This window comes from Arvicanthis niloticus, chromosome 2, assembly GCF_011762505.2.
Source record: "Arvicanthis niloticus isolate mArvNil1 chromosome 2, mArvNil1.pat.X, whole genome shotgun sequence".
Taxonomy (NCBI): Eukaryota; Metazoa; Chordata; class Mammalia; order Rodentia; family Muridae; genus Arvicanthis; species Arvicanthis niloticus.
The window spans coordinates 51,800,881-51,828,218 of NC_047659.1; the positions used below are offsets into that span (position 1 = coordinate 51,800,881).

The 27,338-nt window shown below is 39.4% G+C and overlaps 1 protein-coding gene across 1 annotated transcript in view; it reads right to left on the bottom strand.

Annotated features, from left to right (window-relative positions):
• The window catches only part of Pde11a (phosphodiesterase 11A), a 353,700-nt gene that overhangs the window by 293,730 nt on the left and 32,632 nt on the right, over positions 1-27,338 (bottom strand). The window contains exon 2 of the mRNA XM_034496108.2: positions 11,026-11,184. Within this exon, the coding sequence (XP_034351999.1) occupies positions 11,026-11,184 (159 nt within the window). The remainder of the gene's footprint in view (positions 1-11,025; positions 11,185-27,338) is intronic.

A 27,338-nucleotide genomic window follows, 5' to 3' on the forward strand; every position in this document is an offset into this window, starting at 1 on the left:
TTTGTTGCTGGTAGAAGTGCATTTTTTTCAGTAAATTTAGTAACATATTAAAAAGCACAATAATTATAAGGTATTTTGTACGTTGAATGAAAATGGCCTCCATAGATCCATAGGGAGTGGCACTATTAGGAGGTGTGGCCTTATTGGAGGAAGTCATAGTCTCCTTTGGCTGCCTGTGGATTAAGATGTAGACCCCATGATCATGGTGTCTTCACAGCAATAGAAACCCCAACTGAGACAGGTATTAACTCCTCTGATAACTGCCATCAGTGACATTTCAAGATCCTGTGTCACTTAGAATATAAAAGTTGTGAAGCTATAACAAGTTCCAAACTTAGATTCATAGTCATGGACCTTGAGGCTGCCCAATCCTGTTACAGGATTAAAGGACACATCTACCTGGTGCCCACAACCAGAACCAGATCTTCCCAAAATGCTTCAAGAGAGGCCCAGATCACCCATTTCACATTGTATGGTTGGCTGTGTTTGTAGGAGCTATTCAAAATTATGCAAATCCATAGAGATGGAGGGAGAATGGTTGGATGTCTACCACTCCTGGGAGACAGTGGGGAGTGATTTGTTAGTGGGTACAGGGTTAGGTGTGAAGGGACTCAAAACTGTGTGTTAATAGTTACACACAGTTAATAGTTACTATGCTAATATACTAATGGTCATCAAACCTTAGGTAGATTAGTTATATGATATGCTCATTATATCTCAATAAAGGCATTTTAAAAATTAACTTCAAACCTTTTCATCCAGTAAACCCAATAATTTGAATCACACTGAATTACAGGAATTGGTTCATCTCTGATCTATGACATATCACTGTAACAGTCCAGCCCAAAAACTATGCTAAGTTGAGGGCCAAAATTTACTTGTTTGTTAAGAGGTTACCAGTAACTCTATAATATGATTTTGAAAACAATCTAAATGCTAAGAAACAAAATGATTAAACAGATTTAGATAATTACACAGTAGAAAATGATGTAACTATTTAAATCAGATGCTTGAAAAAATGCTTAAAATACAAAATACTCTATATACTATACATTATAAGTTTGGAGACATTTTTATAGATAATAATAAGTAAACAGGGAAATGTATCAAAGAACAAAAGCAATATATTTTCTGAAAGAGGTGTATGAGTGATATAAATTTTACTTTTTTTTACTTTTCAAACTTTCTACAATAAATTTATATGACTTTTATAGCTAGAAAATGACCTCATAATAAAAGAAAAACATTGAAAAGAGATAGATATACAATTCAAAGACAGCTAAATGTACTTGATTTTTGCTAAATTCCACTTATAGTAAAAAAAAAATAATTTGAAATTTTCAAAATTCATTCCAGGCCAGACTGGAATTACATAGTGAGATTCTGTCTTCAGTGGGGAAAGAAGAGGAAAAGGTGGAGGGGGTGGAGGAGGAGAAGGAGAAGGAGGAAGAGGAGGAAGGGGATGGTTGAAGAGGAGGAGAAAGAAGAGGAGGGGGAGAAGAAAGGAGAAAGAATAGAAAAAAAGAAGTAAAGAGAAGGAGAAGCAGCAGCCACAAGAGGAAGAGGAAGAAAGAGGAGAAATTTAAGAATGTCAGCACTCTAAGGCAGAACGAAGCAACCTTGTGTTTATTCAGACAGCCAGCACTAAGCTATTTACTCAACTACAGTTGTCTGCCTGGATTTGAAATCTCCAGGAAATAAGAATCCATAACACCTGCTCTAATTCCCTGACAACAATTCTTCCTGCCAACAAGTGTTTATTTATCTCTAAGCTGCAACTGTAGAACATTCTTTCTTGTCTAAGTCACACACAAGTCTGGGGCCATGTTTGTTAAGACATGTAAGATCTGTTGTTTTGTGCTCTTAGACAAGACTTAACTACTTCACATCCTGGCAGCCATTAAAAGCTGTAGTTTTATTAGTCCCTTTGATTGTGATGACCTAACTCTACCCAGCCCCTCATCATTCCCTCCCGTATCTGCCATAATCTCATCTGTTTAGCTCTATAGTATGGACAGCCCAGCCATGTCAGCTTATGATCAACCAGACTCTTCATTTCCTCCACCTGAGTAAGCACAACTATTATTGTGATTAGAACTTTTATTCTATGGAAAACAGTACAACGATGCTTGGGTTGGTTACAGAAATCGAGTAAGCTTAGGTGTGTCAGAAACTGCTTAGCGGTCAGAAACGCCACTCTTGCAGAGTATTGGAGCATCCACATTGGGAGGCTCACAACCACCCAGCTCCAGCTCTAGAAAATCCAATGCTGTTATCTGGCTTCTAAGGACACACACACACGCACACGCACACGCACATGCACATGTGCATGTACACACACATGCTCATAAACACACAAACATACATGCATACATAGATACCTACACACACACAGAGGTAAATATAAACACACAGACACAAAATAAAACCAACCATAAAAAAAAATAAAGCAAGTTCTGGGTGGTGGTGGCTCATGATTTTAATCTCAGTACTTGGGAGGCAGAGGCAGGTGGATCTCTGAGTTTAAGGCTAACCTGGACTACAGGGCAAGTTCCAGAACAACCGGTACTACACAGAGAAACCCTATCTTGGAAAAAATAAGCAAAAACAGAAAACAAAACAAAATAACGCAAGTTTGTCACATAAGGTTGTCTAAAGAGACATATTAAGTGGGCTACTGGGATAAAGGGAACAAGCCACAAATTGAGTTAAAGTCAGTCTCAATTTATTACAGGTTTCCAGATCTTTTATCATCATGTATGTGTATGTGATTGTGGGCACGTGCATGCCACAAATTTCATGTGCAGGTCAGACCTTCACAGAGCTGGTTCTCTCCTTCCATCTTTACAGAGGTTCCAGAGTTTACAGATACACTCACGTTAGTCATCAGAGGATGTCAGAATATTCTCCACAGGACCGTCAATCTACCGGTATACCAAGCCTCCAGAATACAGCCTACATTGTATAGACACCATCCCTTTTATCTAATTGTAGTATTGATTTTTTTTAAAAAATCTCAAATATTGATTATTTATATTTTTAGCAAATTGTTAGCCAAAATTCAACTGTAATTGGTTGAGGATACCTGGGGAGGAGCTAAAATGTAAAGTATTATGAACCACGATGAAGGACAAACCAGAATTGCTTTTCAACTAATCCTACTGAGGTCTGATGGTGGACTTTGATTTAAGCTTTGGAAGACAAGTGGAGAAGAGAGTTCTCCACGGTTCACTGAGAGGGTGAGTGAAGGTATGGCTGCGGGGACCCACGCATTACAACAAAATGACAGAGTATTGTAGTCTTCATTGTGGATTAGCCCCTAAGCTTCACCTTGGCAGATACACTTGCTTTCTTACTCAGAGATAGATTCTGCCTAAGAAAGAAGCAGAGAGAGTACCAGGAGGCCACAGCAGTATGTCTCCAACAGGAAGAAAAATCCAAAGTTCTGAAAGGAATGTGCTTGGAAAGGACTTTTTTTTTTCAAAACTTGGTTATTTCTAAAACGCTTGGTCAGATACCATCCAGTGAATACATGGGCCAGAGATGAATTGGCCACTGGTGGACAGTGACTATTGGACCCTGGGTAATCATCACCAAAGACAAATAGTGCCATGGCTAGATTATAGCTGAAATGTAGATAAAATATTAACAAGTTATGGGATTTGATCCAATTTTTCCCCCAGACTAAGAGCTTATTGATCAAATACAAGTTGAAACCACAAGCCATCTGCCGGGACGTTTGAGCCCTCTTTTGCTAAATACTAATATTTAATCATAATTTTATGGCAACATGTTCAAAAAGCTTAGCTGGGATGTAACCAGAGTGAAAATAATGGATGAGTACGCAGAGGGCATTTCTTACAATCAGTTGATGCATTGCTCCTTTGGTATTTAAGCATCTTGAAAGCATTAGAGCATTAGCAGAAAACAGTAAGCTCTCCTGGCAGAAGCGTTATGTATCCCTATAGATCAGCAGTTCTCAACCTGTGGGTCACAACCCCTTTGGGAACCAAATGACTTTTTCACATGGGTTGAGAAAACACTAATAATTTACATTACGACTCATAACAGTAGCAAAATTACAGTTATGAAGTAACAATGAAAATAATTTTAGGGTTGGGGATCATCACAACATGAGAAACTGTATTAAAGGGTCACAGCGTTAGGAAGTTTGAGGACCACTGCTGTAGAAACGAGTATTTGGAAGGGTCTTTTACACAGCATCTTTTGCAGAACCTATTTAGAAGATGAAGAAATCCATCTATCTTTGCTCTCAGTAAATTGCTTCATTAAACGGACTAGTTGTTTGGGGGTTGACTCTAATGGTAGAACTGCAGCTTGCAGCCATGTCTAAAGATATTCAAGTTAAAAAGAAATCTATCATATGCTAGCCAGACCCTGTGTGATTAGCCTGCATGATTGTATTCATCTTTCTGAGACCACCAACCTGTCACTTCTTCATTGTAATGAATTCAACATCCTCCTCCTCAACACAGCGAACCTGATATCTTTTGTACCTTCCATATCTCATAGCTGCTAAATATCATTCTCACAAGCAGAAAGAATTTTGAAGTGTAAGGCCAAGGGCTTACAAAATCCTATTATCTGTCTGTGCGTCTCATGCTTATGTTTCATTGCAAACTTGAGCCTCTGCAGAGACTCATTAACGCCATCCGGGCACCCTCCTCAATGCCAGTTGGCAAGGCAGCACTGCCAGTAACAAGTTCTGGAAGCTGGCCAGTCCCCAGCAGCTGAGATCTGTTAGCAGCATCCCAGTTCCAAAGGATGTCAGTAAGATGAACGTATCAGAATAGCTGAATGCTCTGAATTATGAACTGAGAGGTGACCACAGGCTAAGGAACTCCATAACATCAACTGCAATAGGATGTCAGGCCAAGACTGTCACTCGGTTGCCTCTGGAGTACAATTGCAATAGACATGTTCTGCTTTATGCAATATGACAAAGGGCAACACCTTTTCTACCAAAGGATGCAAAGCCTAGAAGGATGGGTAAGAACCTGTGCTCACTGTCACTTCCAAGTTGTCGTGCTAGTGAGCCCAACAGTCTTAATCAATCACCGAGGTTCGCTTCTATCCAACTCATAATTTTATCCTGCAAAAATTATGTCTCCCTCTACTCCCCTTGAATAACAAAGGGATACATTAATTGGACAAAAGGACTCTAATCATACAACCTAAATCAAATAGCTTATACATAGCCCTGGAACACAGGAACGTTTGCTTAGAACCCATGAAGTGAACCAGAAAATTCCAACCACCCCTTCTACATGGACTTTCTTTATATGCACCTCCAGCATCATGAATTACCAAACTAGTAATTTGCCAGTGTGTAGCTGAAATGATTAACACATTAGTATGGAAGGCTGGAATTCACGCAAACCTCTCACTTTGCTTGCGCAAATTAAATTCGTGCTAATTATCTAAGACTTCTAACGCACATGATGGTATTAAAGTCACTGGGATGAAAGCTTTAGTACAGGGCTGGATGGCCATTTGCCTGGTGATGATCCCTGCACCAGATGACGACAAGCACCAGAGGAGGAACCAATGGCCTTTCCAAGTTCTCCCAATAATTATTGCATGATATCACATAGTCGCTGACTCTATGTTTCCAGCCATGGGGCTTTCGAGAAACAAAATACACTCCTATTCACCATGACTTTAATTCTAAATGAATTAATACATTTAATTTTTTATATATCTCAAAGTATTTGCTAGTTTTCATAGCTCAGGGTGTTTTAAAATTGTGCCATATATAACTTGCAATATAAAAATTGAAATTTTAAGATAAGGGTACAAAAGTAATATTATACTAATCGCACAATAAATTTGTGTGTGTAAATGATGGCCAGGAAGCTGTGGCTTGTCCAGAAATGAATAGTACCCTAAATACTTACTGTTTGTTATCTGATTCCCTCCTCACTGCAACTTGGTTTGTGAGGCTCAGAAGGTCCAGTCAACTTGTTCAAGCTCACTTGACTAAGGAACAAATACTTGAGTCTGTCTTGGAGGCATTCTGACTCCTGAACCTTTGACCAGTACTCACAGGCCTTTCTTTTGTTCCTTTGTAGGCAACTCAGAAATTACAGGTGCATCTGGACTTTAAAGGGTGTTTGTTTGCTTGTTTTTTAAGATTTTAAACATGTGTGTCTGTGTGTGGGTTTCTGCCCATAAGTGCAGTGCTCATGGAGGCCAGAAGAGGGCATCAGATCCCCCTAGAGTTGGAGTCACAGCTTATTGTGAGCCACTATGTGGTTGCTAGGAACAGAACTCAGATCCTCTGCAAGAACAATACTCACTCCTTAACACCCCAGCTGCTGTAGGATCTTATACTCCCCTGCATGTAAAAAGAGGTTGTCTGAAGGACGCCTGGAAGAGCAAGGGAAACTAACCTTTTTGGGTTTTAAATGTGAGTTGAGTAAAGTCAGCAGGGCACTGAGAATACTCTTTTCCAGCACTCACATCTCTCTAAATGAATGCAGAGGTTTGCAAAGCTTCTGACAACACACTTGGCTTGCCTTTTGACTCAATAGATTTCAGTCTGTGGAGTACACCCCAAGGAAATAATAAGAAAGCAAAAACAAATGTGTTTAAGACTCTACTTAACATGTACACACACACACACACATACACACACACACAACTTACAGTCTTCAAAAGCCAGAACTTGAGGATACCAAGAAACACAAATCATATTATACAAATATGATTTATATATGCAGTGACTATACCATGATCCAGACTGAATTAGTTAATTGCTGGACAGTCCAAATTAAATACAGAGAAACATTATATAAAAAAAAAAAAGAAAATAAGAAAATCTTATGATCATCCCAAATGGAAAATATAAAATACCTTCACTTGTGGACAAATATGGTAGAAATACATATATATATATATATATATATATATATATATATATATATATATGTGTGTGTGTGTGTGTGTGGTGTATGTGTATATGTGTATATATGTATATGTATATATATATGTGTGTATGTGTATATGTATACACACATACATATATATGTATATGATGTATATGTATATGATGTCTATGTCTATGTCTATGTCTATGTCTATGTCTATGTCTATGTCTATGTCTATGTCTATGTCTACGTATAGCAAGGCTGTTTGTGGTGGCACACCTGTAAGCTCAGTATTCTGGAGGCAGATGCAGGAGGCTCACCACAAGTTCAAGACCAATGTGGTCAATATAGCAAGCTAAGACTACATAGTGAGACTTATCTCAAAATAAAATAAGAAGTAGAATAAAAACTAACATAAGGATAATCTTAAAGAATTAAGTTTAAAAAAAACAGTATATTCATTAATAGTGATTTAAAAAAATCATGAACTCGTAATGAAACCCCAGGGCCAGAAGAGTACCTAGCATACAGACATACATTAATAAAAGCCTTTGTTTAATGAAAACAAACAGGAGATCCACGAAGATCATGCTACAAAGAAGTCATTCACCACCATTGCACTTGATGGGCTCAAAGGGCAGAATCAGCATATTTTTACGATGGAAACAGGATTCTGGTTTGAGGTTTTGGCATGAGGGTGTTGTATGAAAAATAGATAACGCAGAACACCTTGGCCTTTGATAATAGCTCAGGGAGCTTTTTATTATTAGCTCTGAGTTGGCAAAAGCCTGGATGAGGAATGATGTGCTAGTCATTGAGCAGAGCTTGACTGCTCTAAGCTCTCTGCTGCTGAGATTACCGGAGAGTCCTTTTGATCCTCCACCACCAGGCTGGATACTGATGGAGGTGGGTCCAACTTATGTCGTCATGAATGGTCTGGTCTTTTTCTATTTGTATATGGAATTTGTCGTTGTGTCTTACAGGCTCATTACAGAATATGCAGCTAAAGAGCAGCCAGCTTAGAAAGGAGGTGGCTTGAGGAAGGGCTGGGCTTCTGTTTCCTCTGCTTGCCCGGCCCTCCTGTCATGTCTACAAATTCTGTAACCTGGAAGTTCCAATGAATAGAATCTTAGAAACAAGTCACACCCATGGTTCTCAGTCTTCCCAGTGCTGCAGTCCTTTAATACAGTTCATGTTATGAGCTCTAGCCACAAAATTATTTCTTTGCCACTTCTTAACTGTAGTTTTTTATTGTTATAAATTGTAATGTAAACATCTGATATTCCAGATATCTGATCTGTGACCCTGACAGGAGTCGCAACCCACAGGTTAAGAGCCACTGAATTACACAGAGGTACTTTTTCACTGAGACCTGCACGAGCCTCACACACTTTCAGTATGTCAGAAGGTCTTTCATGAGGATCCCTATGAGTTAAGCACCCTTCCAGCTAGTTTCCCTGTGTTTCATGGAATCTCCCTTTGGCCCTGAGACATTAGTGTTATCCAAGACATAGATGAAATAATTTCAATGTAAATATCACTTGGACATCTGTAAAGCTGTATTGTCCTTCCACATTTGGTAGAGGCAGCTAGATAGCATCCCTTTCCATTAAATGTTTCTAGAATTTATTTTTTAAATTTTTTTCTAATTATGACTATTGGATGCACAATACATAGAATCTTTGCAAGAAAAAAACCAACCCAGGCTAGATACTGTGAATATAAAATGTTTTATAACTATGACACCTGGATGAATATAATCTATCTGCCTTGTCTGGTAAACTCACAAGTGATGAAAATACAATAGGGATTTTTAAAGAAGATCCTGGAAGATAAAATGATACTGTGGGCACATGAAATGTTTGCAGAACAGAAGAAACATAATTTGGGGGGCAAGAAAACAGGAATGATTCTACGAGACGATCTGTCCGAGAATAAGTGACAAATATAAAAGAAAAAAATTTAAATTGCTGTGGAAATGTTAAATGTAAAAGTGTGGTGATTTGAATATGCTTGGCCCAGGGAGTGGCACTATTAGGAGGTGTGGTCTAGTTGGTGTAGGTGTGGCCTTGTGGGAGGAAGCATGTCATGTGGGGGTGGGACCTCCTTGTAGCTGTCTGGAAGTCAGTCTTCTCCTGACTACCTTCAGATCAAGATGACCCTCAGCTCCTTCTCCAGTACCAGGTCTGCCTGTGTGCCCCAATGCTTTCTGTCATAATGATAATGGATTGAACCTTGGAAAAGACTGGCTTCCTGGCAGCTAGGAGGAGGATTTCAAAGTCCACTGCCACAGTGACACATGCTTATAGGTTTTGTTATTAATTTTTTGCAGTTTCATGAGGTCTATAATGCATACAGATTGCTCTCATCTCTTGCTCTCTTTTATGTACATCATACTCCCTCGTTTTCCCTACAAATCTCATTCTCGTGTTTATATCAATTTGTTTTGTTTTTTGACTCACTGAGCCTAACCAGGGCTACTTGTGTCTCCACAGATTTAGAGTTTATGTCACCATGGATTTAGACCTCTGTTGGAGCCTGATGGGCTTAGCAGTGGATAATAGAACTGAAAACAAGGACTTTTCCTCTCTTTGAATCTAGCTAGCTCATAGCACAGCAGTAAACAGTAGGCTTCATGAGTTTTTCGTGTTTACAGGGCCAGTCTTATGCGGGTCAAGTATAAGTAGTTATAAGTACTGTGTTAGAGTTCATCATTACAGAGTCTGTGTCCTGCCTAAGGCATTTTATAACTCTTCTCCCTATCTTCTAGCTTTTATCTCCTGCCCCTCTTCTACAAGGTTCCCTGAGCCTTAGTGGGGGTGGTGTATGTCTTGCTTAGGGGTGAGACCTCAACATCACTTTTTCTTCGCATTGGGCACCCATGAATCTCTGAGTTCACTGTCATGTACTGCAAAGCAGTTTCCAAATGCTTTTTCTGTCTCTCTTGGTTCTGTCAATGAAAACCCTGATTCAGAGATCCAATGTAATCCTTTTCAAGAAGCTCCCTTGGTGCTCCTCTCTCCTATACAGTCAGATTAGAGCATCATGTGCCTCTCACCTCAGGTAGCTCCTGGATGTCACAAAACATGTGGGATCTACCCACGCACCTGCTATGATCCAAACTCATGTTCTTCAAACACAGGACCAAAAAAAAAAAAAAAAAAAAAATCATCCAAGGTCCTGTGACGCTCTATGAGTTTATAAACTTTGACAAGGATTTGAGTTCTTTCCATTCCACTGTAGAAATGACCTTGGGGAAGGACTCTCTTCATTCAAACGTCTTCCCGTTTTACTATAACCATATTTCATGTCCACCCTCTGTACTACAACATTTGCATTCATGTGCTATCAATAATCAGCCTGATAAATAGCAGAGCCTCATCAGAGGTTACATTATAAAGGTTTCAATAAAATAGTAATATAGCAGCCATCAAACTTAAGCAAACTGATATGAGATTTGCTTTAACTTCAACCAAATTCTATTCAATGTGAAGGTAAACACCTTGAAGGCAGGGCTTGGTCCCTGAAGACCCGTCTTGCAGTAAACTGCTAGTAGATACCTTAAAAGTTCCAGAGCAAAAAGTGTGTCACTTCTACCAGTGTCACCTGTCCTTCAGAAACAAAAATGATGCTCACTTTACTGGGGGATTTACAAAACAGAATTAAAGCACTCGTTTCATTGAGATTTTATACAAAAGCTTAAGAAAACAACTTTGTGATATTTTGAAATGATGAAAGAAAGTTCTGAGTTTTTGGAACACACTATTCTTCCTATATACAGTCTCTGCCCTCCCTTGGACCACATATGGTCAAGGCGTTGCTCTCAATTAAAAGGCTTACTTACAAGGAAAATAAAGACCAGGCCATAGCAAGAATACTATTGGGACTTGTAACAAAAAGCAGGCTTTTAAAAAAGTGGAGTGATTATCTCCAATTATACCCCATTCTATAAAATGCTTTAAAAAAAAAAAAAAAAAAAAGGCCTCCCATTACATTCAGCACAGCATAGGAAAGGCTCTTTGATCTGTGAATAAGCTAATCGAAGAACTGCTCACATAATTCCCATCCTTTCAGTGAGGGCAGCAATCAGCGATCAGAATGGAATGTACAAGTCATGCAAGGTGTCAAATCTTACTTTTTCGTCATCTTCTGTAAATGGAGCACCCTCAGGAACCTTATTTATCGCCTGGGCCACACCAATAATCTCACCATCACTGTTCCGGATAGGCATGCACAGTAGTGATTTTGTCTTGTATCCAGTCAGCTTGTCAATTTCATCATTGAATCTTCGGTCCTGAAAGTAAGATAAAAAGTATTCATTGCAAGAGCAAGGAGGTGAGAGGAGAGGGGGAAGTGAGTCACTTGGGAAAGCTCCCCTCTTCCCGGCTTTTATTCTTATGAATGGATTTGATGCTGGGTAGACACAACCAAACTAAATGATAAATTACCCTGATAATTGTGAGCCAGGCTAACAAAAGGGAAAGGGCCAGTGTCCTAAGGAAACTTCACTGTGTTCTTCTTAATAAAATATGCTACTTCACAATGATAACTGGGTCTGAAATATTACATAAGAAAGCGATGTATCACATATGTTAGAAACTACTAAAACATTCAGGAAAGAAGTAGTTTATATTGGATTAAAATTATTCTGAAAAAAATCTAAGCATCCTTTCTGATATTTCAAAAATTGTTCCAAAAGGAAAGAGATGGGGGAATAAAAAGAATGTCAGCTAAAATATATAGGATAAGTAGCTCAATTATGTAATATCTTGCCAATTACCAGTAAAACAATGATCATAAGCAAGGATCACCAATGATGGCTAAGACCATTAGGTGAAGGATGTTAAGCAGGATATTTACATGACCTTCAAAGGCCACCCTAAAATATTTATTAATGATAATATGTGTTCTGTAATGGGGAGATCTGGCAAATTCTATCTTAGCCAAGTAATTAAATTTAGCATGAATGTGCCAAAATAACATCATCATCTCCTGACATAATGCCTTGGGAAAGATACATGGCCCTAAGAACACAGGGTGTTTGTATCAAATAGATAGCAGAAGTCATCATCTAGGAAAAGAGAACTAAGAAACAGGATCTGGGCAGATGGCTCACTTGGGAAAACACTTGGTACACAACCATAAAGACATGTGTTCAATCCCTGGCATGTCATAAAAAGCCAGGGGCAGCTGTGTGTGTCTGTGACCCCAGGTCCTGGGAAGGAAGAGACACATGGATCCATAGAGAGACACCTGTTGTTGAGGCTGACACACACCGAAACAGGGACACATCCCAGCAAATACACATGAACTTGTACACACACACACATATATTCCCCTAGAAACAGGAGAGACAGACAGGCAGGCAGGCAGGCAGGCAGGCAGGCAGGCAGTGAAGCCAAAAAACAGTTATTCTATCAGAAACCCCGTCAGTATTCTTCAAACAGTGTCAACAGTAAATTCAAAGCCATTGGTGCTGCAAAGAGGCTTGAAATCCAAAGAAAATGTGTGGCTCTTCACTGGATGTGTTGGAGAGAAAGCTGAACAAGGTTAGATTACAGCCTCAATAGATGCTTTGCTACTAGGATGCTGCTGTTGCTATTGGAGTTATTTAGGGGAGTATCCTTAATTTCAAGTTATACACGCTAGGATGTCTGGGAAGATGGATACAATACTTTCAAACTATAAATAAAAAGGGAGAAATAAAGAGGGAAGAAATAACAGAGGAGAGGGAGGGAGAGAAGGAGTGGGACTGACTGCTGAGGGGGCAGTAGGAACTGAACATGCTTCAGGGAAAGTAACAGGCAGGATGCACTTGGTTTGCTGCTTCAAGCCCAAGGGCTAGAGTGAGATTTGTCTAACTATGCACAATTGTGTGTTAAAGCACCTTAAAACACATAACCACATTCAGCTCCCTCCAGACATCTAGAGCTATTGATTTTCACAAGGGCTTGAGGCAACTGGTATTGACAAGATGAGCCCTCAAGACATGTGTCTAGTTTGTGGTTTTACTGGTGTGATAAAATACCACTACCAAAAACAACTTGGGGAGGAAAGGGTTTATTTTATCTTATTCTCTCAGGTCAAGCTCCATCATGGAAGCAAGTCAGGGCAGGAGCTCAAGGCATGAACCTTGGGGCAAGAACTGAAGCAGAGGCCAAGAAGGAGTGCTGTTTAGCTGGCTTGCTCATGGCTGCACTCTTTGCACCCCAGGGTCACCTGCCCAGGGATGAGACTGGTGATCAATGGGAAAATGAACAAGGAAATCAGGACTTTGTGACATGATACACACTGTATCAACACTGCACTGTTTGATTAAACTAGAGCTGTTTGTCTTGCTGTGGACAAAAATCAAAACAATGGGAGTGGTGGCTGGCTGAGTTGTTAAAAGACCTTGTTGCTCTTAAAGACCTGGGTTTGATTCTCAGCATCCACACATTGGCTCACAACTATCTGTAACTCCAGTTCTAGGGGATCCCATGACCTCCACAGGCACCAGGCACAAAAGTGGTGCACACACATGCAGGCAAAACCCTCTGACATCAAATCAAATAAATAAATCTAATTTGAAGAATGCATAACAAATGTTTAATGACTGCATGAATATCATTTACAGATTCAAATGTGGAGTAAGCATATAAGTATTCATGAGAAAGACGAACATTAATGTGTGCTGTGGTCATCTACAGAGAAGAGAGAAAATAGCAACAGAGAGGTAGAGAGAGGTTTCGAAGAAGAGTTTTACTTCTTTGTAAAAACAGCTAGGAAATGAGATGATGATTCTCTGGAGAGGCACCGGTCTCTGGGTGCAGAAAGAGGCTGGACTATGTTGAAGTGGGCATCCTCTGGAAGTCCTGACCTTGTCTCAGCATTTCTGGAGAACCAGCTAGCCCAGGACAGTGTGGACACGCATTCACCTGTCATGCAGTCTCCAGGCTGGTTCCCAGGCTGTTCCCCTCTGTCACAATGATGAGAAAGTTGTCAAGGGTTTTGTTCATGAGCCTGCATCATGACTTGGTGGAGGTTTTCTTTTTCCTTTTTTTACTTTTTTATTACTGTTTTATTTTACATTGTGCAATATCATAATAATATTTATATAATATATTTTATATAATGTATTACATTTTATATAGTATATAGTATATTTCATAATTACATAATGATATTTACTATTATTTATTATTTTAATGTTTTTTCTATTAAGATTATTGGAACACTATTTTAACTTTCTATGTTTTCCTATTTTATTTTTAGTTTCATTATTTTATTTTTAATTAGCGTGCAACTTAAGATTGTTTTGTGGCCTTTTCATACACCGTGAGTGTGGGCCGATCACACACAAACACTTATTCTGCAGTGGAGTCCTCCTAGGCTGGTCCTGCTCACAGTCTCACTCTCCACTCCCATTAGATCTTGCTCAAACCATTGGCCTCATCCAAAGACAGCCCAGCAGGAAGCTGCCCGGTCAAGGGAGCCTCTGACACTCCTGCAGTCAACCTTCGCTGGGCTTTGTCATTTTGACCACTAGGACATAAGCCCAGCAAAACTGTTGGCCTGCCCGGAAGCTCTGACTGTGCCCCTTTGACTCTGTCTTGTCCTGGGATTTATCTGAGAGCAGGAGAAAAAAAAACTGATCAGTTTCCATGGCTGAGACAGACCTTTCCTCCTGATATAAAAATTTAACCTTTGAGGCAAAATTTGACAGCGGCTGTGTTTGGGAATTTTTGAGACCGAATTCCATATTGTAGTGAGTTGAGCTGGGTTGTCTCCCAACCTCTCTTAAGAATCTCTTTGGCTCAGCTAGACATAAAGGGAGAGCATTTCCCCCTTTGTTGACCTTTCCCTGAAGGGGATTTAATTTCATTACTACAATATATGACCAAATAGCTCCTCTATTTGTCCTCGTAATGAAGGTTAAAGGAAAAGACTGTTAATTCATAAGTAGAACTTTGCAGAAGCTTAAGCAGGGCTTAACTTTTAGACGGTGCTTCCCTATGTTCAGATCTATCAATGGCTGCTCTCTCCATACCTGAGATACTACTAGTCACAACACTGACTTCCAGATCCCAGGAGGAAGAACTTATAAAATGTGAACATAGAGAAATTCTGTTCAAGGGAGAAGCCCTCCTTGAAGGTCTATCACAGTGTTACAAATTCTTGGCACTGGAGAGAGGGCTTGGTCATTAAGAGGATTTGCTGCTCTTGCAGATGACCTAGGTTCAGTCCCCAGCACCCGAATGGTGGCTCACACTATCTGTAACTCCAGTTTCAGGGGAGCCGACATCTGCTGCACATGCCCAGAAGGCACATATAGGGCACATATGTGCAGGTAAAACACTAATACACCTAAAATAAAATAATAAGTTTAATTTTAAAGTATTATAAATTCTAAGCTGAGGTTTAATCTTCAAATTTATTATTTACTTCCCCAAATTGCAGACATGATAATAGTACACATTGCTGTTTCCACTATGAGAACTGTCTAAAATAAAATTGTATTTTATGAAAGTACACTTAACTAAGTGCTATGTAATAAAAATGTATCCAACTCACTCATGTGAAAAGTCTATGAAACAAATGTAGTACAATGTTATGACCAAAGAGATGGGTGATCTATTCTTTATTTATTTACATTTATTTTTAAAAATTAAAAACTGTTTTGTATCTGATACAGGACTGGACTAATTGCTACCTGGGAAGAAGTTTTGAGATACAGCCTGAAGGTGCTCTGGGCTTGGGAAAGGGCAGGAGATTTAGAGACATAAGCAGAGAGATAGGCAACAATGCTTCTTGGGGGTTATTAAAATAGGAGCAAATAGTTAAAAAATTGAGCCTTGAGTCTGAGAAAAGTGTAGGCAGAAATGCCATTTCCTGGGATGGAGGAGACTAAGACAAAAGTGAAGTCTACATATAAAGAGAACAAAGAAAGTCAGTAAACCTATTCACTAACCAAGGTGAGGAGCATCTTGGGGCCACCGCATCAGACGTAAAGTTTTCAAAGTGACCAATGCCCGCCTTCCACCCATCCCAACAGGAATCAGTCAATACTAAACATTTCCATTTTTAAATCTCCCATTCCAATAACTATGAGGATTGTTAAATAATGGAGTGAAACCGGAGAACGCATTGATGGGAAAATCATGAAGAATGCCGGGAATGGAGAAGGCGCACAGCGCACTCCGGTGCTGAGCGTTGGGGCAGCGGACTGTGAGATTGCACTCAGAAGTCTCCCTGGAGCAGGTCTGGCTTGTCTGCGCTGACCTTGTGTCTTTAAACTTTGTGATAGCCTGCATCTCTGCAGAAAAGGTTCTTTTCCACCAAAGTCCAGCCACCAGACCTGGGCCAAACCTGTCTCCAAAGTATTGAAGGCCACGTGAGACTAGTGGACACGGGCATTGGTGGCCTTTTTTTTGGGGGGGGGGTGTCTTATTGATTTTCTTTTCTTTTTAAGTTTGTTTTGATTTTCATATTTTATTGTCTTTACTTTCTTTTGATGGAGAAAGAACAAAGTTGTTTGGAAAGGATCTGGGATGAGTTTGGGGAGAGGAAAGAATATAATAAATATATTGTGTGAGAAATATTTTAATAAAAAAATTTTAAAACCAAGGTAGACACCTGCTAAAGAATGACAACTGACATTGACTCTGCCCTCTACACCCATGAACACACACACACCCATACACACACACACACCCATACACACACACACACACACACACACACACACACAGAATATCCTAAAAAAGATGGATAGTATATGCACAATGCATGGGGGGTTGGAGAATATTCTAGAGGGTTTTAAGAAGATGAGAGGTGGTGTGACTAAGTCTTCATTTTCGAAAGACTGCTTTGGCTGCCTTTAAAGGATGAATCGGAAGGAAGAGACTCAGTAGCATATGGTGGTAGGAAATGGACTGAGTTAAAACACACTTAGAACACAGAATCATTAGGATTTGAGTGAGTTGATGAAACTGTAAAAGATAAAGAACTTGAAACTTCGAAACCTCCCCCATGTTTCCTTGTTTCTTGTTCAGGAATGTAGGTGGGTAGCCGGAGATTCACCAAGTAAGAACAGGTTCCGAGGCTAGGAATGTGGGTTTCATCGTGGGCATCTTAAAGTTTAATTGACGGTGGGTTATCTAAATGATGAGGATGTCCCTAAAGTGTGTGTCTGTGTCTGTATCTGTCTATCTGTGTGTGTGTCTGTGTGTGTCTGTCTGTAAGAGTCTCTGTGTGTATCTGTGTGTTTCTGTGTGTGTCTATCTGTAAGTATGTGTGTGTGTGTTTGTGTGTTTCTGCATGTGTGTCTTTGTGTGTGTCTGTGTATGTGTATCTGTCTGTAAGTGTGTGTGTGTGTGTATGTGTGTGTGATTTTACTTAAAGAAAATTGAAAAGGAAAGTAAAGGCTATTTCAGTAAGAATAAAAACGTTGCCTAATAACTTTTCATCTGCAGCTCTCTAGATCAGCAGAGTTTCACAAACAGCCAGATATGGAGAAAGCAGGATCAGCACCACGATGGTCCACACCCGTGACCTTGAGCAATCACATGACCTTGAGCTTATTTGCTTCTAAAAATACAAACCTGAACAGGAACCTAGCAAATGCCCCTAGGTCTCCGCTGCAGTATCACACGGGGAATGGTACTCAATGTATGTTCATCTCCCTGAGGACAGAGGGACAAGAACTGATCTATCACAGGAGCGTCTAATAACTTCAGGCAAAGTCTCCTTTAATAAGGTTGTTAAAATCTGGAATGAGTTTCATAGAACTGTGATAAACTCTTCTTGCTTCAAGAATTTCCATGTCATAATATTTTTTCTATTAAGTATTTTAAGTATAACTACTCTTCATAAGCAGAAGGTTCTGGGTACCTTTGGGGCACACCTCTTTTTTCTTTTCTTCTTTTTAAATGTGACACTCACCTAGGATTTCTAACATTTAAAAAAGACAAAGTCAAAAGCCCAAAACTATTCTTTTCTCTTTTCAGCAAAATAACTGAACTGTATCCCCTGCCTAAAAAGCACAATCTCATAGATTTGTGACTTAAAATCATCTATAAGATCTTTGGTTCAGCCTGGTTTCACAGCGAATCCAGGGTACAGGCTCCTACCCTCAAGATTCACTGGGGTTGTGGAAAAGCAGCCTCTGCAATCTAAGCCTTTATGTCCTTGAAAAAGAGCGGTATTCATCTGCAGATTCCCATCAGCCCAGGGAACATGTTTTTAAGTGCATATAAAAAGGCTGTTAGAGTTTGAAGATAGAAGTGTTTGTTTCTCCCTCTTCCCATAGGCTCCTGTGCTGAGTGCTTGCTCTCCAGCTGGTCATGCCTTTTGGAGAAACTTTAAAACAGTGGTTCTCATCCTTCTTAATTCTGTGCCCCTTTGATATAGTTCCTCATGTTGTGGTAACCTTCAGCCATAAAATGATTCTCATTGCTACTGTATAATTGTAATTTTGCTACTGTTATGAATCGTAATGTAAATATCTGTGTTTTCCAATGATCTTAGGCGACCCCTGGGAAAGGGTCATTCGAGTCTGTGACCCACAGGTTGAGAATCACTGCTTTAGAAGGTGCTGGCTATGTGGTGGAAGCGGACCACCGGAGACATGGCTCTGAAAGTTAAATTTGATCCACTGTCCACGCTTTGTCCTCCCCATCCTAAAACTTCATGGTGAGAAAGCCGCTCTTAGGTACCATGCTCTAGCCACTGAGATGATCAACCACACCGCAGGACCAAAATCCACTGCGCCACAGCTGGAAACTGTGGCTCTAGTCCAGCATAGGCCTTAGGTAGCTTTGCCAGATATTTTGTCATTTAGGTAAGAAAAGAAACACAAAAGCTTAAAACCAAAGAGCATCCATTCCTTGTTCCCATTGTCTAAGAGAAAGCACTCAAGGGCTCCCCTTAAACGGAGCCGCAGCCAGGCAGACTCTGGTGAGGTGAGCCACTCAAGATCTCTCTTTTGCATATGTGTGAGTGTTGAGTCCCCATCCTCAGCACTCTACAGTAACATTTTCTATGCTCATCATGACACAACGAACAAGTCTGAACCACCATGTCTTCCGTAAGGATGATTTTATAAACAACACATTCAGCTCTATATACGTCCCTTCAAATCCAGGATGCTCGAACCAGTCAAGTCTAACATCCATGTAACGGTGACTATGATTTTCAGGACCAGCAACTAAGGAAGCATCTATTACAGAATACTTTATTAATCCCATGAGGTTTTTCACTGAATTTGAATCTAAATTATTGTGCTTGCTCATTATAGCATATTCATGTGCACATGGCATTTCTTCATTCTTTGGACACTTTCATGTTTACCTGTTAACTCACGTGAACACTGCAGCCACCTGGGACCCTTTGGGAAACTGATGCCTAAGCTCCACCCAGAGCAATAAAATACTAAATGGTGGTGGATAGGATTACCTTAGGAATCTGACTTCTGGCTGTTAGTTAAAATCCATTGAATTAGAGAATTACTTATTCCAAGGTCTCTGGGATCTGAAGGAAACAGAATCAATACTTCAGGGTTTTCAGGACAAATTCACTGGTTGCATGTATATCATATTTTTCTTAAAGGCTTAATGGACATATCTACATTCCTTTCATAATACCTGCAAACCTCACTAGACGTGAAACCCAAGCATACTTCCACATTGCCACTACAGTATTTTTCAAATACTATATGGAGTTGTGAAATAGAGAATATAACAGAGACACAAAGTCTAAAATAAATAATACATTGAAAGTACAGTCAATAGATCGCCAAACTCTCTAGGAATCAAAAGAAAATTGCTTTCATTGGTTCATCAATTAGTAAGCAGTCATTTAATTTCAGTTCACAAGAACATCTCTGTGCTGACTAGTTTTATGTCAAGTTGACACAGGCAATACTCATCTGAGAGAGGCAATTGAGAAATGTCTCTTTAAGACTGAGCTGTAGGCAAGTCTGTAGGACAGTGGTTTTCAAGCTATGAGTTACAACCCCTTATGGGGTCTTAAATCAGATATCCGCAGATCAGATATTTATATTGTGATTCATAACAGTAGCAAAAATTACAGTTGTGAAGTAGCAACAAAATAACGTTATGGTTAGAGGTCACCACAACATGAAGAACTGCATTAAAGTATTGCAGCATTAGGAAGGTTGGGAACCAAGGATGCAGGGCATTTTCTTAATTAGTGATTTATGAGAAGAGGGCCCAGCCTATGATGAGTGAGGCCATCCCTGGGCTGGTGGTCCTGAGTTCTAAAAGAAAGCAGGCTGAGCAAGTCGTGAGGAGAAATTCAGTAAGCAGCATTCCTCCATGGCTTCTGCATCTGCTCCTGCCTCCAGTTTCCTGTCCTGACTTCCTTCAATAATAAATAGTGATGTGGAATCATAAGCCAAATAAGCCCTTTCCTCCTCGTGTTGCTTTTGGTCTGGTATTTCATCACAGCAATAGTAACCCTAATAATACAATCTCCTTATCACTTATATGATAACTCATCACTAGACATTTGTGTCCAGAAGATGCTTGAGAGATGAAGCTCTATACATTTTTTAAATTAGCTTTTTAATTATTTGACATGTTCTATTCTGTCTTTCTCTATAGAAACAACTAATTGTTGTGAACTGATAAAAGGTTTGGGACGGTACCACATGAAAACAAAGACTTCACAAACAGTAGCTTGATACCTAATGCTCCAGGCCTCCTAATTAGATTCTTGCTGGGAAAAGAACAAAATTACTACTGTTGTTCTTAGTGTGTGTTTGCAGAGAGTCTTCACAGCAAACAAAGGTCCTGCTGCTGAATCCTCTCACAAAGAAGATGTAGTGTTCTGAGTAGTAAGAATATTATCAAAACCTCCCCATGATTTTGGAAGTCTCAGTCTGACTCAGGGGTAGAGTTAATGTGGGGCCGTCTGTGTATATGAAGGTCAGCTCTAGCTGAAAAATACAAAATGAGCCATCTTATGCTCAGGCCTTCCAAATTGAATTAGTGGTTAGCGGACTCCATAAAAACTTTTAATATGAGGCTTTGAAGCAATCATGGTTGTCACATGTTATTGGGGGAACTTCAGTCCCTTCAGTTCCACCGAAGTCAGCTCTGTTGGCTCTGCCATTCTCTGTCCTCCTGATCTCAGAGGGTACTTCATTTTCATCCCATCCTGTTGTCATTTATTATTTATCTTTCTCACGATTAATAAATCTCAGAGGCAGAAACCATGTAAAATTGAAGAACCACCACACAGATGAAAACCAAGTGTAGACAGAAAAATGATCTGTTAAGTTGCTTTAATGGATTCCACAGTTATCTACATAGATGCACTGTTGGTGTGCAGTCCTGTTGTAGAGTTAAATGCCACCCCATGCTCTTTAAACTTTGGAGGGGAGAATTTAAATGTCTATGAGGAGACCAGTAACCTGAAGGAAAGTGACAGCTAGGAAGGCCAGGAGGCCTGTAGTTATAATAAGGAAGTGATTGTCACAGAGCAGTGGTTTGGACGCTAGACAGTCAGGAACCAAGAAACGTGGATGAAAACCAAGTCAAGACAGCAGTGCACAAACACTAGAGCAGGGTCAGGAGAGTCGGTATTATCCATTCATTAAAACTCCAAAAGAGCATTTTGAAACACTCCAGCATGGTATTTTGAAAACCCCTTTTACCATGAAAACAACCTATGAAATAACCTGTAAAACAGCCCTCAAATAGAATTGATTTGTAAACTACTGCGGTAGTAAACTCCTGATGTTTCCCATGTTCATGCCAAATTAATATAATTCCCACCATCGTGTGTTTTACTACATTCCTGAGTTTTATTGTTACTGCATAGAGGATGCTATTAATACTTAACAAAAAGTCATTTATTTAAAGTATGCTTTTCAAGGCTCTGAAACATTTTTAACTAAACCTAAAATAAAATCTACTTTTAAATGTTTTTGACCATTGTTTTTTGTCAAACATCATAAAATAGAGATCTATGATATTAATTTTGATTTCAAAACAGTAATTAAAATATTAAAAAATGTTCTAAAATAGAAAAAACTTAGACTAGAAAGGCACATGTAGAGTATGTGTGTGTGTGAGTGTGTGTGTGAGTGTGTGTGTGAGTGTGTGTGTTTGTGTGTGTGTGAACATATATGCCACAGAACATTTGTGGAAGTCAGAGGAAAACTTGCAGAAGCTCCATCTTTCCTTCTACCACACAGGATCCAGGGACCAGTCAGGTTTGCTGCTCAGGAGCAAGCACCTTTGCCTACTGACTCATCTCTCTGGCTCAGATATCATCGTCTACTTTCAATTTAAATAAGATGCCTATGTTTATATGCTAATGGTGATCTCTAACATACATATAGAAAAGAACTGGGTAGTTAATAATAAACATTTTTAGGTTTTGTACTCTTCAATTCACTAGTTTCATTTCTAAGAATTTATAATAAGAGAAATTGAATAATACCTGAAAATTTAATGAGACATTTATTATAGTATGGTGATATCATACTACCATATAAAGTTATAGGTTATTATTTCACATATTATTAGTTATTGTTTATTATGCTGTAGGGGGAAAAAGCATATTTTTAAAAAGTAGTTTAGAAAACAGTTAAATTAACACAGTTTCCTAGGGGTGAGAGGGTAAATATCCAGGACAGGATTACACTTTCAAAACTATCCCCACAGAGAGCGGACACTGTGTTACTGGATTGTAAAATATAACACATGACAATTGTCAAGACGGAGATGAGTCAGTCCTAACAAATAATGTAAACATTAAAAATACGCATCGTTGCGCTCTGTAGTTTAGGAGGCTGTAAGTGGGTCTAGGCTATTCTGAAACTAAATGGCTCTGTTAGTTCTTTAAGCTGTCATCATCTTGGAAATAAAACTCTTTATCACCAAAATTAGGCCCAATTGAGATGCTGCCCAGAACACTAAAGGAACTTGATGATATCGTCTAAAATAAACCAGAAAACAAAAAAATAGACAGTTGAGCAATGTCCTTAATATGTCAAATGGCTCTTTCAACTCAGACTGATTCTGGCTCCAGTGTTAAAAATCACAACCTCTCACATGACAAAGTATCCTGATTTTCCAAAAGGACCAGAGCTCAAAACTGAAAATCAGCAGTAGCTGGTATTTGTTCTGAAAAGAAAGAAAGTAAACTACTATAACTTGAACCAATTGACATGCTTGGGTGCAAATGGCACAACAAGTCCTGATTGCCTGGGTTAGAAACAACCAGGCACCAAGCACTGCACACCACACATATTTAAAGACTGCACACTGGACACCACTTCCCACCTTCTAGATGCATCCTTTGGGCCAGTGCACATCCCTGCATCCCTGAATACTTTCTTTCTCAGCCTCTTGTCTCCTTGAAGAAGGTCCAGCATTCCAAGACCTCCAAGATAAAACTGGATAGGTTAGAAGTCTGAGTCTCTTTCTTGTGACTGTAATGACAAAATTCTTGTCAGCCAGTTGACAAGAAAATCCCTGCAAAGGTAGAAGAAACTGTCTGTGGCCTTCTCAAAAGAGGACCCAATGTATTTCAAATAAGAGTAGATTGCTGGGACATTAAGTAGGTCTTCCTAAAAAATGAAGTTTCCTAACAAACATTATTGACAACTGTCAACTGGTTACAGAAAAATATTGGAGAAAATACTCAAATAAAGAAAAATATTATGCTGTTCAAGTTAATTCCGTTCACCCCTCCCCAAGGTGTATGTATATACTCACTCATGATACAGTGGTGGACTAAGCCACATAATTGAAAAGTTATGTAAAAGTTTTACCAAAAGCTAAACTTTAAAATATTGTGGCAGATTCTAATATTATATTTAAAGAAGGCATTGCATGACTTTTCCTGGGAAGATGTAAGTAAACATCTATTGATTTTGGATGCAGCACTTTCAACAAACCAAAGTGAGGAGTGTCCCCCCCACCCCCCCAGATCTAGGTGGGTAGACCAATAAGTTCAACTGGGATTACTTATTGGAGCAGGGGTGTATTGTTATCTGCAGGAATGTGAGCTACTTTAAAAGCAACTATGCTATCAAAGAAAATGTCTCCCACTACCCCACCTAACCATTAACTGATTATATATTCTCAGAGGGGACGGACTCACATACCTAATTCTGACTACCTAATACCTATACTGACTAGTGAGCAAAACCCTCCTGAGTGGCTTAGGTACTACTTCAGGGGAATGTTAGTAATTTTAATCTTGTGATGGCTTGTGGAAGTGATCACAGTTGCTCTGATCTCAAGACTGATCATTCTTGGAGAACAGAGTCCCAGAATGAGAGGATATGAGAATATGATAAACTTCACAACAACCTCTCATGTTCATGCTTTTTAATTGTGTAGGTGATATGTGCTAAGAAGTTAGATGTCTCACTAGTGTTATCACCCAAGTGCCAAAACAATATCCATAGATTTTTTTTATGAAAATGGAGTTATTAAAGGATTTAATATGTTTGGTAAGCAATAGGCTATATCAATCAATTAAAAGACAATAGCCAGACAACTTTGCTGCAGGGATTTAAGGAGACTTCAAGAATGCCATATAAAGCAGCATAAATGAACAAACTCTGAAACTGGATATTTAAGTGAGAGTGTACTCATTTTTAGTGTAGGCTAGTGTCACTGGAGGTAGCCAAGGCTGTCTTACAGAGAATCCTCGGAACAAGCTGTCTTTGGGAACACTTCTCTCCCGTGGGAGAAGCTTACATAAGAACCCATCTGAGCATCGTGATGAAATGCTTCCCTTTAAAATACAGTTCTGCATCCGAAGTTTTCATTTATACTACTTCTTTATCTTCAAAAATACTGTGTGTGTGTGTGTGTGTGTGTGTGTGTGTGTGTGTGTGTGTGACCAATGTGGACATATGTAGATGCCAAAAATTGACTTCAGGATGTCTCTACTCAATCACTTCTCTGACTTGCACTTTGAGACTTTGTTTCTTATTAGGTGGGCCAAATAAGAATGGCCCCATAGGCTCATATATTTAGAGACTTAGTGACCAGACATTGGTCCTATTTGAGACAGAGGATTAGGCATGGCCTTATTGGAGTAGGTATGGCCTTGGTATAGGAAGTGAATCACTGAGGGCAAGCTTTGGGACTTCAAAAAAAGCACACTAGGCACAGTCTCTCTCCTTCCCCCTCCTTCTCTCCCTCTTCGCATCTGCAGATCAGAATGTAAAAATCACAGATACAGCTTCAATGTTTGCCTCTGTGCTCCTATTCTCCCTGCTATGATGAAAATAGACTGAACAGCTGAAACCATAAGCAAAGCCCCAACTAAATGCTTCATTTTATAGAGTTGCTTTAGTCATAGTGTCTCTTCACAGCAATTGAACCATAACTAAGACACTTGCTGAACCAGAAGTTCACTGCTTTGGATGGGCTGGCCACCCTAGGATCTGTGGCCCTCCAGTGCTGCACTTAAAGATGTGTGCAGCTGTGCCCAGCTTTTATGTATTGTTATGGGTATCTGAACTCAGGTCCTCAGTCGTACTTTACCCATTGAGCCATCTCCTTATCCTCTCCACTATATTTTTAAACAGGTCAGAAAATGGAAGGAAAAAAGAAGGCTGGGGATGGTAGCATGTATCTTTAATTCCAGCATGCAGGAGGCAGAGGCAGGTGATCTCTATGAGTTTGAGACCAGCCTGGTCTACACAGCAAGTACCACGCCACTCATAGTTAGACAATGAGATTCTGTCTCAAAAATTATTTTAAGGAAAAAATATTTAGAACAAAATCAGAAAATAATACCCTACTTTTCCAAAGCTGGTTTAAGCACTAATATCACCAAGTATTTGTGAGAAGTCTTTTTATGTTAGGAAAGTTTGTATGTTCAAAAGATGTTTCATGAAATAGTCACCTAAGTAAAGGATTTTAAATGTTGCTATATTGTAAATTGGGGGTAAATTACACTCATGGTGTTAACATCACTGAGGAAAATGGGTGGTTGCCTGCTTCAATGATGAGGGAAATACAAAGCAAAACCAGAGTGGAATCTGGTTGGTTGCTGGCATGCACACAGCCCCACATTCAACCCCCAGAATTACCTCAAGAAGTAAAGGCAAGTGACATAAGTCACACACAATGAAATACCATTTTCTAAGAAGCCATATTAGTAAAACTTTAAAAATACTTCAATTTTGAGACTTATGATAGCAATCAGCTCAGCAAGATATGCCCAATGGTGCAATAATGACACTAATGTCTCAATGGTAACCAACAGCTGAGTGGTTGGCCTTAATGCTGTTCAATAGGGTCGAACACCTGCCTGTACTATAAACCTAGCTAAGAACCCTCAGCCAAAGAGGCCATACACCCTAGGGAGAAACTACTGTTACCATACTGTTAAACTGATGTAGTGCTTACCTATCTTCTAAATAGTTAACTTCACATCCATAAATTAATGCAGCTTTCACCCTATCTCAAAGACTTGTCGTTTTGCAATAGACAGAAGTTAGTACAGAGTACTGGCCAACACACAGAGAATAGACTGGAGTGCCCATCCATAACAATCCCTGCACCCAAGGCTTAGGAAGCATCACAGAAGAGAAGCAGAAAAAGAGTCAGAAGTAGAAGTGCTGGGTTGGGACAGCAATGTCACACCCACAAACTCTCAAAAGCTATGGTTGCCTGCATAAGGACATACCAGTCAAAATAGATGAGGGATCTTGAAATGGAGAGATTGTCCTGGGTTATTGGGGTGTTGTGTCTAGTACAAAGGGGGGGGGCAGGACAATCGGAATCACGCACTGCCATTTCAATATCAGTAAGTTAATCTTATCTTCAGGATTACCCTTGTGATGTTCAATCATAAATTTTCAGACTCTGAAGACATACTTGGTTAGGCTTTATCCAGGTAAACCATAAGACATTTGCAAAATGTTGATAGCAATGTTATTCAAGACATCAGAACATCTAAGAACAATTTTAAAATCTCGAAAAGTAGAATGTGTGAAGTGAAATGTATAAAAACATTTTTTAGTAGTGAAAAACATTGCTAAATATTTTAATATGAATTCATCTGAAAAAATGATGTTGGGCAGAAAAGAAGTAGATGAATACATATGGGATGATTCCACTTCGATCAGTGGTTCTCAGCCTTCCTAATGCTGCAACCTTTTAATATAGTTCCTCATGTTGTAGTGACCCCAATAATCTTTGTTGCTACTTCAATTTTGCTACTTATGAATTGTAATGTAAATATCTGTGTTTCCCAATCGTCTTAGGTGATTCATGGGAAAGGGTCTTTCAGCCCCCAAGGGGGTTGTGACACACAGGTCAAGAACCACTGATTTAGATGAAGCTGAATAGCAGGCAAAGTAAGATTTCATGTTAGATAGAAAAACATACATAGGTAACAAAGTCACAGGAGGAAAGGTAAGAAAATTAGATAAGATTCAGCATAGTATTAACTAGACACGATTAT